This window comes from Euprymna scolopes, chromosome 2 (assembly GCF_053919585.1).
Source record: "Euprymna scolopes isolate OS-2025 chromosome 2, ASM5391958v1, whole genome shotgun sequence".
NCBI lineage: Eukaryota > Metazoa > Mollusca > Cephalopoda > Sepiida > Sepiolidae > Euprymna > Euprymna scolopes.
In genome coordinates this window covers 72,111,146-72,124,676 of record NC_136483.1, presented here as the reverse complement: position 1 = coordinate 72,124,676, position 13,531 = coordinate 72,111,146, and the positions used below count along the sequence as shown (strand labels likewise).

The 13,531-nt window shown below is 32.2% G+C and overlaps 1 protein-coding gene across 1 annotated transcript in view; it reads right to left on the bottom strand.

Moving 5' to 3' along the window:
* Positions 1-223: 223 nt before the first annotated feature.
* LOC145292223 (transport and Golgi organization 2 homolog) overlaps positions 224-13,531 on the bottom strand; it is a 49,485-nt gene continuing 36,177 nt past the window's right edge. Inside the window, exons 7-8 of the mRNA XM_080138547.1 lie at positions 3,966-4,061; positions 224-1,346 (exon numbers count right to left, since the gene is read on the bottom strand). Coding sequence (XP_079994673.1) covers positions 1,214-1,346; positions 3,966-4,061 — 229 coding nt within the window. The 3' untranslated portion in view covers positions 224-1,213. The remainder of the gene's footprint in view (positions 1,347-3,965; positions 4,062-13,531) is intronic.

Sequence of the window (13,531 nt, the reverse complement as noted above, 5' to 3'; positions counted from 1 at the left end):
GAACGTCGAGAAGAAGTTGTAAACAACAAGAATACATTTTTGATTCCTTAGTTATTTTTTTTTATTCAACTATTTAAATTTAAAAAAAAAAAATGATTACTTAGTTGATAACCAAATATTATTATAATAAACTGACCTTCATAAAATAAACTTTTATCAAAGTTGATTTGAAGGAATTACTATTTTAATTGTGGATATAGAATCAATTGACCTGAAATTCTGATTATTTTCAAGAAAGCTTTTATTTAACAGTTGATTTCCCAAATTTATTTCTATGCAAACAGATTATTTAGTGTTCCGTTTACTGACTTCATTTTATGTAGATGTGACATATCAAACTGATGAAATCTTGTGAATCTTACAATATGTTCGGTTTGCATCCGATTGCTGAAAGATCATTATTCCAAATACACTAAGACACCAATTAAGCAAGATTCCCTGAATTTAATTTTCTTCTTAAGTCCCCTTAAATTAAGGCTTAAATTTTAGATATTTTCTACAATCAAAATCATCTAAGAATTTTACTCAAAATTAGAATAAAGGTTTTAGACATAAGGCTTAATATCATTATATCCTGATTTTAATTTTTGTAAGAGGACATAAAAGTGGCGTAAAACTGTTCTGTTTAGCAATTTACTTTCATCCGTTTTCCCATGGAAACTAAAGAAATTCTATTCTGAATATTATAGGAGGAGAATCAAATGTAGGTCAAGAAACCATATCTATACAGTAACTGTCTCAAACTTAGTGATCATTTCTTGTAAAAATTATTGAGTTTTTTCTAATTTTAAGCAAGATTTCTTGAATTTTATTTTTCTTCTTAAGACTCTTTAAGTCAAGTCTTAAATTTTAGACATATTTTAGAATTAAAACCATGTAAAATCAAAATTAGAATAAAGATTCTATACACGGTTTAGTATTACATAATTCTACCCATTTCCCTAGAGAAACTAAGGAAATTCTACTCTGAATTTTATAGAAAGAGAATAAAATACGCAAAAAACTCATATTACTTGTACAGTAACTGTGTCAAACTTAGTGATCATTTCTTGTCAGAATTTATTAAGGTTTTTTTTCTAATTTTAATTTGATTGAATGACTCTGAAATGTTTTTATACTTGTATTTATTCCAATATGCAAAGTGAACTTATTTTTGATTGACATTTATCTTACCCACACCAACTTTTATAAAACAATTTTCATAGAGTTTAATTTAATTTAAATTGAGGTTGAATGAATTATTTGATAATTCCCACTTGTAGTTATCAACAACAACTGGTGTTTCAAGTGTTTTTTCTAAGAACTGGCATTTTCCATCATGGTCGATCAAGATGATAGAGTGAGTCCTGAAAAAGACAAAGAAAAAGAAATAGTTTCCAGAATTGATTTCTAAATCATAAACCATTGCTTGATCATCTGAATGAACATTATTGCAAGTAAAACATTTGTGGCACAATGAGTAACTGAGATAAATTAATTAGCAGGAATAATTAAATTATAAACTTTTTAAATCAACACATTTCAATATCGCTCAAATATTGTTCATGGACCAACTAAATTTTTGAGATTATGTTTCATAATGTCAGTTAAAGACAAATCCTTAGCTCTGTTTTTAAATAATTTCAAAGGTGACCAGTACACAGGTCAAAAGGAGTGAGCCATTGAGTTTATTAAGTTGACAGCTTTCATGACAATGACTTTGGGTGCTAGCCCATAACACCCTCTCCAAGAAAAACAAAAATTAAAAAAAAGATCTTTACAATGTACATACTATACTCAATGACAAAGATAATATTATACCCCAAAATCACATAAATTGATCAAGTAGTTTTATTTTTATAAAGAAAATAATTTTTAAGCGAATTTGAGTTTTTCTAATATACCCCCATACTCCCCATGTTAAGAATGGATTCCTAAAATCTCACAAAACTTTATATTATTTAGAATTATCTCCCTTGTCCAGCAAAATGGCATAAAGACATGGCCTACCGTCATTTAGTCATAAAATTTGATTTTTAATTGATCAAGCAGTTTTAATTACATGATTTTTGCCGTACAATATTTTCTTACCATCAAAGGTATGTACACTATAAAGATTTTTCTTTATTTTCGGTATGTTTGTTTTTTTCCAGGGGGGAGGGGGGTATGGATTTGCATCACAGCTTGCTGTGAAAATAATAACCATGATGGCTTGTATCTACGAGTCACAGTATGTTTCTTTTGAGTGATAGTTTCTCATATACAAAGAGATTCAGTTTGCAGCTTGCTTTGACATCGACCATGTCGGGAGAATGTTGTAAAGCAGAAAACTTTATTCACAAGTTCCCTATGATGAACTGGGCTGATTGAATGATAAAACAAAAATAAAGTTGTTTTTTTTTAAAAAAAGAAGACAAAAATGTCTTGTTCATTTTATATTCAGTCATTTCTTTCAGCTTGCAGAAGAAAGAAAATTAAGACAACACTTTCACCTCTTCTGTTTATAAAGGTGGTGTATAAAGAAAAAATATATAAAGTATCAGGTTTTTTGTTGTAAAATCTTCCTTGCAAGAATTACTTACTCTTTGAGGGGGGATGAAAATAGTGTTCTTTGATCATGATACCATCCTCTAAGTTAAGGGTACATATAACATGTTCGTTCATCATAGTACTAGCAAAGGTTAACTAGAACATTATGAAAGGAATGAACATTCTTACATAGCTAACATATTTAGCTTTGTTTGTAAAAATGCTGATTATATTTTCCAGACAATTTAAATAAAAGCATTTCAAGTGGACAACAGACCCTAACCAAAAATGGATTGTATTTACTGCCAAATAATATAGACTATGACAAAGTGAATTCCTGGATCACAAACACATTCATATGTTTACATTTTATTTTTATCCTGTAAACTGGAATTAGATTATCTCTAAAGATCATGGTTAGAAACCTTATTTGGAGTTTAAGAATTAATTTTATATGCAGACAATCCAAAACATCAAGAGTGAATCCTAATAGTGTTTATTTTAACATTGGATAATGATTATCATTGAAATTGATCTAAAAGTGATCCTTTCAAAAACAATCATTCATGTTGCATGAATCAATTTGAGCAAAATTGTCAATGTTTACTCAACTCTATATTTTATTGGTTAAAAAATTGAAAGAAAATACATTTTAAACAAACATTTTTTTTATACTAACAAGTCATCATTTAGATAAATGCTAGGAGAGAATTTGAAATACTACTAGACACTATCCTTTGTTGTATACTAACAAGATATCATGTACATTAATGCAACAATGCCAATAGATAAGTCAACATTATAAAATATTGGATCAATTAGGTTTTAAGGATCCTACAAAATGAGCAAAACAGAAGGGATGCTATGAGGTTGACACCGGTTGACTTTCGATGCACATGTTATCTGCAAACAAACAGATAATAAATCCGAGTTGGGTTTACAGATGCTGATCCTAAATATTGTACAATAAAACTTGGATCAACATTAGATTAAACGACTCATTTATTGACCAAATGGGCCATAATAAACTCTTAATATTTCGTAAGATAAATACCAGGAGAGAGTTTGTAATAATATTAGACATTATCTTTATATATAATATAATATATATATATATATATATATATATATATATATATATATATACACACACACTAACATGTCATCATTTACCAAAGCCAAAAGCTACTTTAGAATGAGGGTTAATGAGATAGTCCACTGGATGATGAACAACATCACAAGAAGATTGGCTCCAAGAAGTATTTGTTGAAACTGAAGATAAAGATTTATTGAAAAAAACATTAATCAGCATTTTTAGATTTTCAGTTGTTTGAAACTAAGCAATATTTCTTTATCTCTTCAAAGCATTCAAATATTAATTATAATTGGATCAGGGTTTGAATTTAGAAATAAAAGTTTTTTTGAAAAAATCTTAAATATTATAAATACTATCTTACCTTGTACCATAGCGAGTATTTTTCTCTCTGCAATGAATATAAGAAGTCAGATAATCCTTGTCAGGAAATTCTGCTGCTGCATTTTCGTCAAAATGTCTTTCCAAGCAAATAAAAGAGAGAGATAGAGAGAGAAAACAAATTCAATACAACACTATGAATAGATAAGTCCACATATAATAAAAGATTGTATACGGTAAAACCTGCATTAAAATTAGAGTAAAGGAATCATTCATGAAGTAAATGAGCCACAATTGTTAATTAGGAAAGCATTTGGAATCTTATGAGTCACTATCCTTGATGGTCTTCAGTTTCTCTGTGTAGGGGGGGGGTTGTTAGGACACTGACACAAAGATACTTCATCTTACTGTCGTCATATTTGGGCTGATGAATCTCTGACTAATTTTAGGGTCCTTTATAAGGTGCAGAAAGATATCTGTAATTTGATTGGCCCCATCCTTTCTTCTTCTTTGTGGCTTCTTTCTCACAGACATGATGTTGTTAGTCTCAGACATTTTCATAAATACTATTATGGCATGTGTTCTTCAGAATTATCCAATCTATTTCCTGCTTCCTTTGTTCTAGCTCATTTGACTCATTAGTCAAGTGGTCACCATCAATTATTATTCAAGAACTGCAAGTTTGTGGAACTCTCTTCCTAATAACCATTTTGCTCCTTGGTCTTTTCAAGACTAAGCTCAATAGTCATCTTCTGTCTTTACAATAATCATTTTTCATTCTTATTAGCTCCTTATATCAAGTGGCTTCACACCTTGTTTGAAGTGATTTGAATATAGTTTTAAAGGTTAAAAATTTTTTGATAATATATATATATATATATATATATTATTGGAAATTTTTCAACCTTTAAAACTATATTTAAATCACTTCAAAGCGTGAAGCTACTTGATGTGTGTGTGTGTGTGTGTGTATATATATATATATATATATATATATATATATAATATATATATGTTATTGATATTTTTTACGAAATTTTTTTTATATATCATTTAATAATTTAATTAAAATAATTTCAAATTAAGGAGGCAAAAAGAAAGTCCACGCAATAGAAAATTGTTATTTAAATGTAACTTTAGGACATTAATGCAACACAAATACAACAGGAACACAATGAACTAGTTAATATTTAGTAGCATAGCCCTTCTGCAATTTGACAGCCTGCAATCTTTTAGGAATTCCTTGAATTAGACTACAGCAATACTCCAGGGAAAGGGCATCCCATTTTTCTTTAATTTTTGTCCAAAATTCTTCCAAATTTGAAATTTTATTATTGCGTAGCTGTTGTTTGATGTAATGCCATACATTTTCGATAGGATTGAGGTCTGGAGATTGTGCAAGCCAATCCAAACCCGGAATATCATGCTCTTCCAGGAACCTCCTGACATTGCCAGCTGTGAATGGGAGCATTATCCTGCATGAAGATGAGATTATTATCCAAATTCTGACCAAAGTAGGGTAGAAAATGCTCAGTCAACATATTAATGTACTTAGTCAAATTAATTCAACCTTGCAAGCGAACTATAGGCCCTGGACCATTGGTACTAATAATGCCCCACACCAAAACTGAACCTCCACCACCTAGTAGCATTGAAACTGGGCATCTAGGATTAAATTCTTTGTCTTTCCTCTGACGGACGTACTGCCTACCATCACTGCCTAGCCTATTGAACTTGTTTTCATCACTAAAAAGCACTTTTGACCAATATGAAGAGTCATGATCTTCATTGCATCTGACGAAGTCCAGACAGCACTTTCTGTTCTTTACATAAATCATTGGCTTGCGTCGTGCAATATATCCTCACAAATTAATTTTTTTTTTCTTTTACATGGTGGTCACCACTTATCAAGGCCTGGAAGCCACTCAGGGATAAGGGTTATTGCAAGTACAGTTAGTTAGTGTGGAGATTTGATGAAGTGTTTACTTAAGGGGGCGGTTCATTAGGAATTTGTTTACGTTGGATTTGAAGACATCCAAGTTGTAGTCAGGTGGGAAGCAGGCAAACGGAACAGAGTTCCACAGGCGTGCAGTTCTAAGAAAGAAGCTTTGTTCATGGAATCCACGTTTTGATTTAGGCACAGATAAAGAGTGGGGGAAATTTTTCACAGTGGATTCAGCTAGACGGGTGTTTTTCGTGAAAGATTGGCAAGGGGGGACCAGAGATTGGAGTTCAGACGAGCACCTGCCATGGAAATAACGATAAAACAAGGATAGGCTCGCAACGTCTGTTCTGTGGGAGAGAGGTTGCAGGGTAGAGAAAAGGGCATCCCCCATTAAGCCACAAAGTCTATTTTGTACTCTGTCAAGGCAGGATAGGCTGTTTTTAGCAGCTCCTGCCCAGATATGGCAGCAGTATTCCATCCTTGGACGTACTTGGCTTTTATATAGAGAACTGCATCAGTAGTGAGATATCTTCTGGAGCGGTAGAAGGATCCCACCATCTTTCCAGCGACCTTGGCAACAGACTTGATGTACGTGTTCCATTTCAGATCAGGAGTAAAGTCAAACCCAGAAGCTTGTCAAAACACGGGGCTTCTCCTAGACGAGAGCCACCCATTTCAATTGATGCCAGATGGGGATCAGAGCGTTGATGATGTAAAGACAGGAGTTTGGTTTTAGATGTATTAAAGGTAACCAACCATGTCTTCCCCCACTGAACCACGCGCTTGAGATCAGAGGAGAGAGAATCAGAGAGAACTTTGTTATTTACAGCCTTTGATGTGTTGCCGTAGATGGTCGTGTCATCAGCATAGATGTCAACGAATGATTTAAGTATGTGTTTAAGGAGGTCATTGATGTAGATCAGGAAGAGAGTTGGGCTCAGGATTGACCCTTGACGGACTCTAGCATTTTTGTCCATCTACCACTACTCTTATGAGCCTATCGGAGAGAAATGATTTAATGATTGAGAAAACATTTCCAGTTATACCGTAGCTGGAAATCTTGTGAAGTAGACCCTTATGCCATACCTTGTCAAAGGCCTTTGATATGTCAAGAGCAATTGCCCTAGAAAGGAAGCCTTTGTTAAGAGATTCACTAATCCTGTGAGATATAACCGTTAGCACATCTGCAGTAGATCTTGCAGAACGGAAACCATATTGTGTGTAACTAAGAAGATTGTTTCTGCTGAGGTGGTTTACTATTTCTCTATTTAATATGGATTCCAGCAACTTACTCATAACACACAGGAGATTTATTGGTCTATACTGAGAGGGAGATGACTTATCACCTGAATTCTTAAATACAGGGCATACTGATGAGGTTTTCCAGGGAGTCGGAAAGCACTTCTCCTTAAGGCAACACTTAAACAGTTTCGTAAGTATGGAAGCAAGTTGAAGGTTGAAGCTTTTTTAACACTATAATTGGGATGCTGTCAGGGCCAGTTGCTTTACTGGAATCAAGGTTCTTGATTAGCTTGGCGACCTCATGCACAGATATTTGTATGTTACCTAGCGTGTTCTGTGTTATAGGAGGAAATATGGGGAGTTGATGGCCTTCGTCGCATAGGGTAGAATTAGCTGCAAAGTTCTTTGCAAATAGTTTGGCCTTATCTGATGCTGACGAGATGACCTCTGGTCCATTGATAATGGTTGAGATAGAACGCACACTTCTGTTCAGGATCCTAATCTGTTCTTGAGAGTAGAAAGAGAGCACTTTTTAACAAGATTGCAATGTTGTTGGATTTGGGGAGCCATTTCAAATCTAGCTGCGGATCTTAATAGCATTGTTTTTTCTGTTAGAAGTAAGTCTAGTACAACCAGATTTAGGGGCATCACGAACACTGCCAGTGTGTTGGTGCTTTTGCAGTCTTTTGTACCATTTTCTCATCACATTTCAATCTGTGGCTAATTCCTCAATTGGATAAACCAGAAAGGTGGAGATTAATGAGCTCCTGACGATCACTAAGAGAAAGTCGTGGTATATGGACTAAATGTTACGTTGTATAACCTGGAACAACAACAATTACGATTAGAGATGCTTTGTTGCCTGTTGGGGGATATTTTAAGCTGGTTTTAAGCGAATTTGTTGCTGCAGGCTTTCTTTTTGCCTCCTCAATTTGAAGTTATTTTTTTAAATTGACATGAACACTAGAATATTTCAATTAAAAGTCAAATATGTACAGGTAAAATTATAGAGGAATAAAAGGCGAATCAAATGAGGTATAGGTTGTTTAAACAGTTACAAATTTAGTTTAAATTTGCAGTTTTTGAAAAAATTGCAAGTGCAGACTTTCTGTTTGTTGGCACTATATATATATATATGATGAAAATAATGGAAATAGTATTCCGACAAAATAGAGAAAATAAAAAGGAACAAACCGTATTATGTGTTCATCAACGTTTCGTCTTTATTTCGAGACTTCCTCTGGATGAATGAGATTAAGAAATTTTTATTAATATTTTTTGGTTTCTTAATCTCATTCATCCAGAGGAAGTCTCGAAATAAAGACGAAACGTTGATGAACACATAATACGGTTTGTTCCTTTTTATTTTCTCTCTCTCTCTCTCTCTCTCTCTCTCTCTCTCTCTATATATATATATATATATATATAGGAGACAATAGAAGTTAAAATGAATTCACAAACACTATATATTGGAAAATATAGAATGAGTCATTTATTCAATAAAGATATACATACAATTATTTGGAGGATAAAGGGGACTCTTTATACCAAGTTATTTCGAAGCCTAATGCTTCTCATCAGAATAGTGGAGAAGGTGTTAAGTAACTTAATGGGAATGTGACGTCTAGCGAGGGAATCATCAGGAACGAAATAAAGTTTTTGATGTTGTTAGGGGGACTTTATATTGAATTCTAAGATAAAGGAAGAGCGTACTAAATAAAGTGTAGTGTAAAAAGGAGCATAGGGTTTCTATCATAGTTTTAAATACTTTAAGTAGCTTATGTATTTAAGATTCTGGGGGAGGTATCGGGGTAGTTGGGTTGTGGTTCTATTTTATCTATATATAAGATATATAGTGTCTATGTAGGGAATTTATGTTAAAAGTTTTTTTAGCGACAGCAGTAACCAAGACAACAACGACACTTAGAGACCTGCTTTGCAACACAGAGGCAACCAAGATTATAACGGCACCGAATAAACTAAACATCCTCAACTCTAAGCTAGAGATAATTTGCAGTTGCAGGCACAAAAGAAAATTTAAATATGGAAATACAGAAAACTCTGCCAAAAAACCTCCACCAGACAAGGACTAAGATCAATTGCCCCTCAGGTGAACCATGCGGTTATCTAACACCCCAACGTGAGTATCAGTCCCCCCCCCAGCAAACGGCTAATACTCCCATTTTTTTTTTCCTGCTCTCGCCATATAGACTTTAATTCCTAAATATAAATTATTATTACAATCTCTACATATAGAGCATAAATATAACCCTACAAATAGCAAAATCCATGTTAACTGATCACCCCCATGCAAGTTTTAACCCACACTACAAATATTTTTATTCGTAATATTGCAGACAGTTATCTCTAACCAAATTTCAATCTAAAGCCACACCTAAGATTTAACATCACATATTAAAGAGCACCCCAATAAGCAACTCACACTAATTATACCCAAACTAGTGCCCTCCTCAATTTAAAACCAAATGTATTGGATAGGTTTTTTTTATGGTGTTTGAAATTTTGTTATTTTGATTTCAATAATTTTATTTTTATACTTTCCTAAACATATTTATTATAGAAATTCAAATTAAAAAAAACTTTAATTTTTTTAAATAATGAAAATGTATTTTTATAATTTTATAAACATATTTCTTGTAAAATTTAAAATAAAATAAAATACTTTTATTTTTTAGTTTTGTTAAAAGTGCAACTAATGACTACTTGTGTCATTTTTATCTGTATAATATTTATGGTATATTTTTCAATAAATCACTTCACAATAGAAATACTGAGGAACAATAAAAATGAATGAACTGATTTGCCTTGTCACCACTTTTGGTAACAGCCATTCCAAAAGTTAGGAAGTATGTTAGCTGACTGTATATATATATATAACCGCTGAATCCATGGCTATATTTCGCTTTTTATATTTTTGTTCACATGTATGCATGCATGGAGTATTTTAGAAGATGATAGGAGTAAAATGCCATGTCGAATAATTGTTTGTATTGGAAATAATTTATTGTTTTGGGCTCAAATCAAATTAAAAAGTTTGATCCATGTAACCTACATCTAAAATTTCAAGTGATTAAACCCAAAATTGGCAGAGTTTGGTAGAATTTTAAAGGTCAAATAGTTTAACTTTAACCCCTCGACAGCCAAATTTCTGGCCAAAAACCGATTAAAAAGATTTTTTCCAAATCTCAATACACCTTATGTCAAATCTTGAGTCTGCAGACTGAAAATTGACAGAGTAGTTTGGTATAGAAATGTACATACACACACAGACAATTTTACTTTTATATATATACAGTCTGTCGTTGTCAGAGTGTTTGGAGGTGTATATTGGGGAAAAAAAAAAAAAAAAAAAGCAGTCAATTTTTTAAAATTTGACCCTTATGACCCTTTAACATTTATTGTTTTGGGCTTAAATCCAGTTATTAAGTTAGATCCATGCCCAAGGAACCTAAATCTAAAATTTCAAGTGTTTAGACCCAAAATTGGTAGAGTTTTCAAAGGTCAAATTGCTGAACTTTGACCCCTTAACAATCAAATTTCTGGCCAAAAACCGATCACAAAGATTTTCCCAAATCTCAGTACCCTGTATATCAAATTTCAAGTCTGTAGACTGAAAATTGACAGAGTTATTGCGTAGGAAAATGTACACAGACACACACACACGTTCACTTAATAAAACATGTTAAAAAACACTGAAAAAGAGTTAAAAACATATTTAATTTGAAAAGGAAACACTAAATAAGTGGATAGTCCTTAATTTGCGAAGTTTCAAAGAAATACTTTCTTTCTTATAAGAGGATCGGATTTTGCTTGCAAAAGTATTTGATGAAACTACAAGTAAGTTACAGATCTTATTTGATAACAAAAAGTGAAGCAGAGGGAATAGGGTAAATAAAAAAGTGATTTCATGTGAATGCTTATTATAAGCTCTATCTCCTATTTGGTTTTACTGAGCTTTTACATCTGGTTGAGATTACTTTATAATATTAATTCTTTAATATTTATAATATACTTTAGTTTTACCATCTTGGATCATGTTGGTAAACTTAGCTGTGATATATATATATATATATATATATATATATATATATATATAAAGCTGAACGTCTGTGTGTGTGTGTCTGGTCACGAATAGGCTCCTATATGGTTGACTATTATAGAAAACTGATCACATATGATAGAAGATGTATGAAGACACAGGAATGGGTATGTTTGATCTGGCAGAACGGAGGTTCATTAAAATTGTGGGGTCTGCATACGCGCCTGGTCCACAAAGTATGGAAATAAAAAATTTTAAAATTAAGGGTTCTTCTTAGATGTACATAAGAATACTTTGAGAAGTATGTTTTAACTTAAATAGGGATGGTATAATAAAAATGTGGGGTCTGCGTTCGTGCCTGGCCTCCATAGAATTGAAATAGGCACAAACTTTAACAAAGACTTTTCATATCTATTTGCGTAAGTATACTTTGATAATTATGTTTCAGTTTGAAGAAATATGGCATAATAAAATTATGGGGTGTTCGTTTGCGCTTGACCTCAATAGAATGTAAATATGTCACAAAGTTTAACAAGGTTTTTTAATATCGATCCACAGAATATTGTGATAAGTGTTTCAGTGTAAACAGGTATGGTATAATAAATTATGGGGTTTATCTATTTTATTTTTACTTTCATCATATTTTGCTTCGGTTTTGATACCCCCAAATTCAAAGCTATCTCTTTAAAACCCTTCCTTTTCATAACCTATCATACTTTCATAAATCAGAGTCCATTTTCTGTAATCTGTTTTTGAACCCAGTCAACGACAGGTACTTTTGCTAGTATATATATATAGCTGTTTAATAGTACAAAACTTGCAAATTGCTCCAAAGAAAATAGCTGGCAAAACCTAAAATTCTACACCAGGCGGATTTTGGAGTCTCCATTCTCACATTGACAGAAATAATTCGTCCAGTTATTAGACTTATTTAGGGATATATTTTAACTCTCCCCTTTGTCTCCACTTGTACATATATTTTACATAATTGTAAATATTTTATTTTATTTGTATTCCCACCTATTTCTCTTTTTTTTCTCCCTCGATAAAATTTACACGCACACCCCATTTAGTTTCTGTTCTTATGTGATATTTTTATTTTTGCACAGGCTAACGATTAACTCCTGATGAGTTTGTTGGTAAAAGGGGCCCCTTGGGTTTTGCCGGCTATTTTCTTTAAAGCAATATATATATATATATATATATATATATATACACACTAGATAACTTGGCCCGGCGTTGCTCTAGAATGTAAACCAGGTTGATAGTATTGTAACTGAAAATATTCAGAATAGTTCTAAAACTAATTCTAACAAAAAAAAAACAAAACAGGGCATTAATACTAACAAAAAGAAAATCAAATATGAAATAATTAAAAACAGGAAAAAGCAAAATAAAAATGCTTTGTCAAAGTCCAACCCGGCCACTCAATAGAAAATCGTCTATGGATACGTGACAATCTTTTACATACATAACACAGCTGAATTGCTTGTAAGATTATATAAATAGAATCGTAACTTTTGATTAAACTGTTTTCAGTCTATTTAAAGAAATGAAAAAGCGTAACAAAGATGAATCTAAATTGAACCCGGGACAACATTGATTAAAAACAGGTTGTTACAAAATGATGAAACACACGGTTGAGCAATCTGACTTTATTCTTAGAAATAAACCACATTAAAAAAAAAAAAAAAAATTATCATTCATACGTGACAATCTTTAAGATGAAAATGCTTAATTTTCCATAGTCATAATTTGCCCTTCTATGTCTTCAAATAAAAACTGTATGTTAGTTTGTGTGATTCAAAATCTTTATTTAATTCATGAGCGTAGTCTACTCTTGTTCCGTCAGCCATGACCGTGTAGGAGTCTTAAGTAATTTGTAATTGTATCCTTCATATTGCCTACACTGAGGATAGAATGTTCAACTTCTAGAAGAACATCACTTACAACTAAATTTCACTTAGTGCTTTGTCCATAATGCCACAAGTTCTTGCAGACAATTTTTAGAATGAATATTCTTGTTTTTTGATGTGCTGATTTATTATACATTTAAAAACAAGAATACCAATCCTCATCTAAAAAATCCAGAAACATTGTGTATCTGAAATATTTGAATACTTAAATAGGAGGCTGCACCCACAAGTTTTTAAAATACTCTAAAGGAATTCAATTACGAGGAATATTATTCGATACCTTATTCCTATACTTAAAAGTTTATCAAAGTGGTTCAATAATATCATGAGGTTTACGTCCATAGAATGAAAATATCTTCAAGCACAGCAGCAATATACAACAAAATAAAGGTTACAACTGTGGAATTTTCACAGGTCCTGCTCATATATATTAATATGAGTACTGG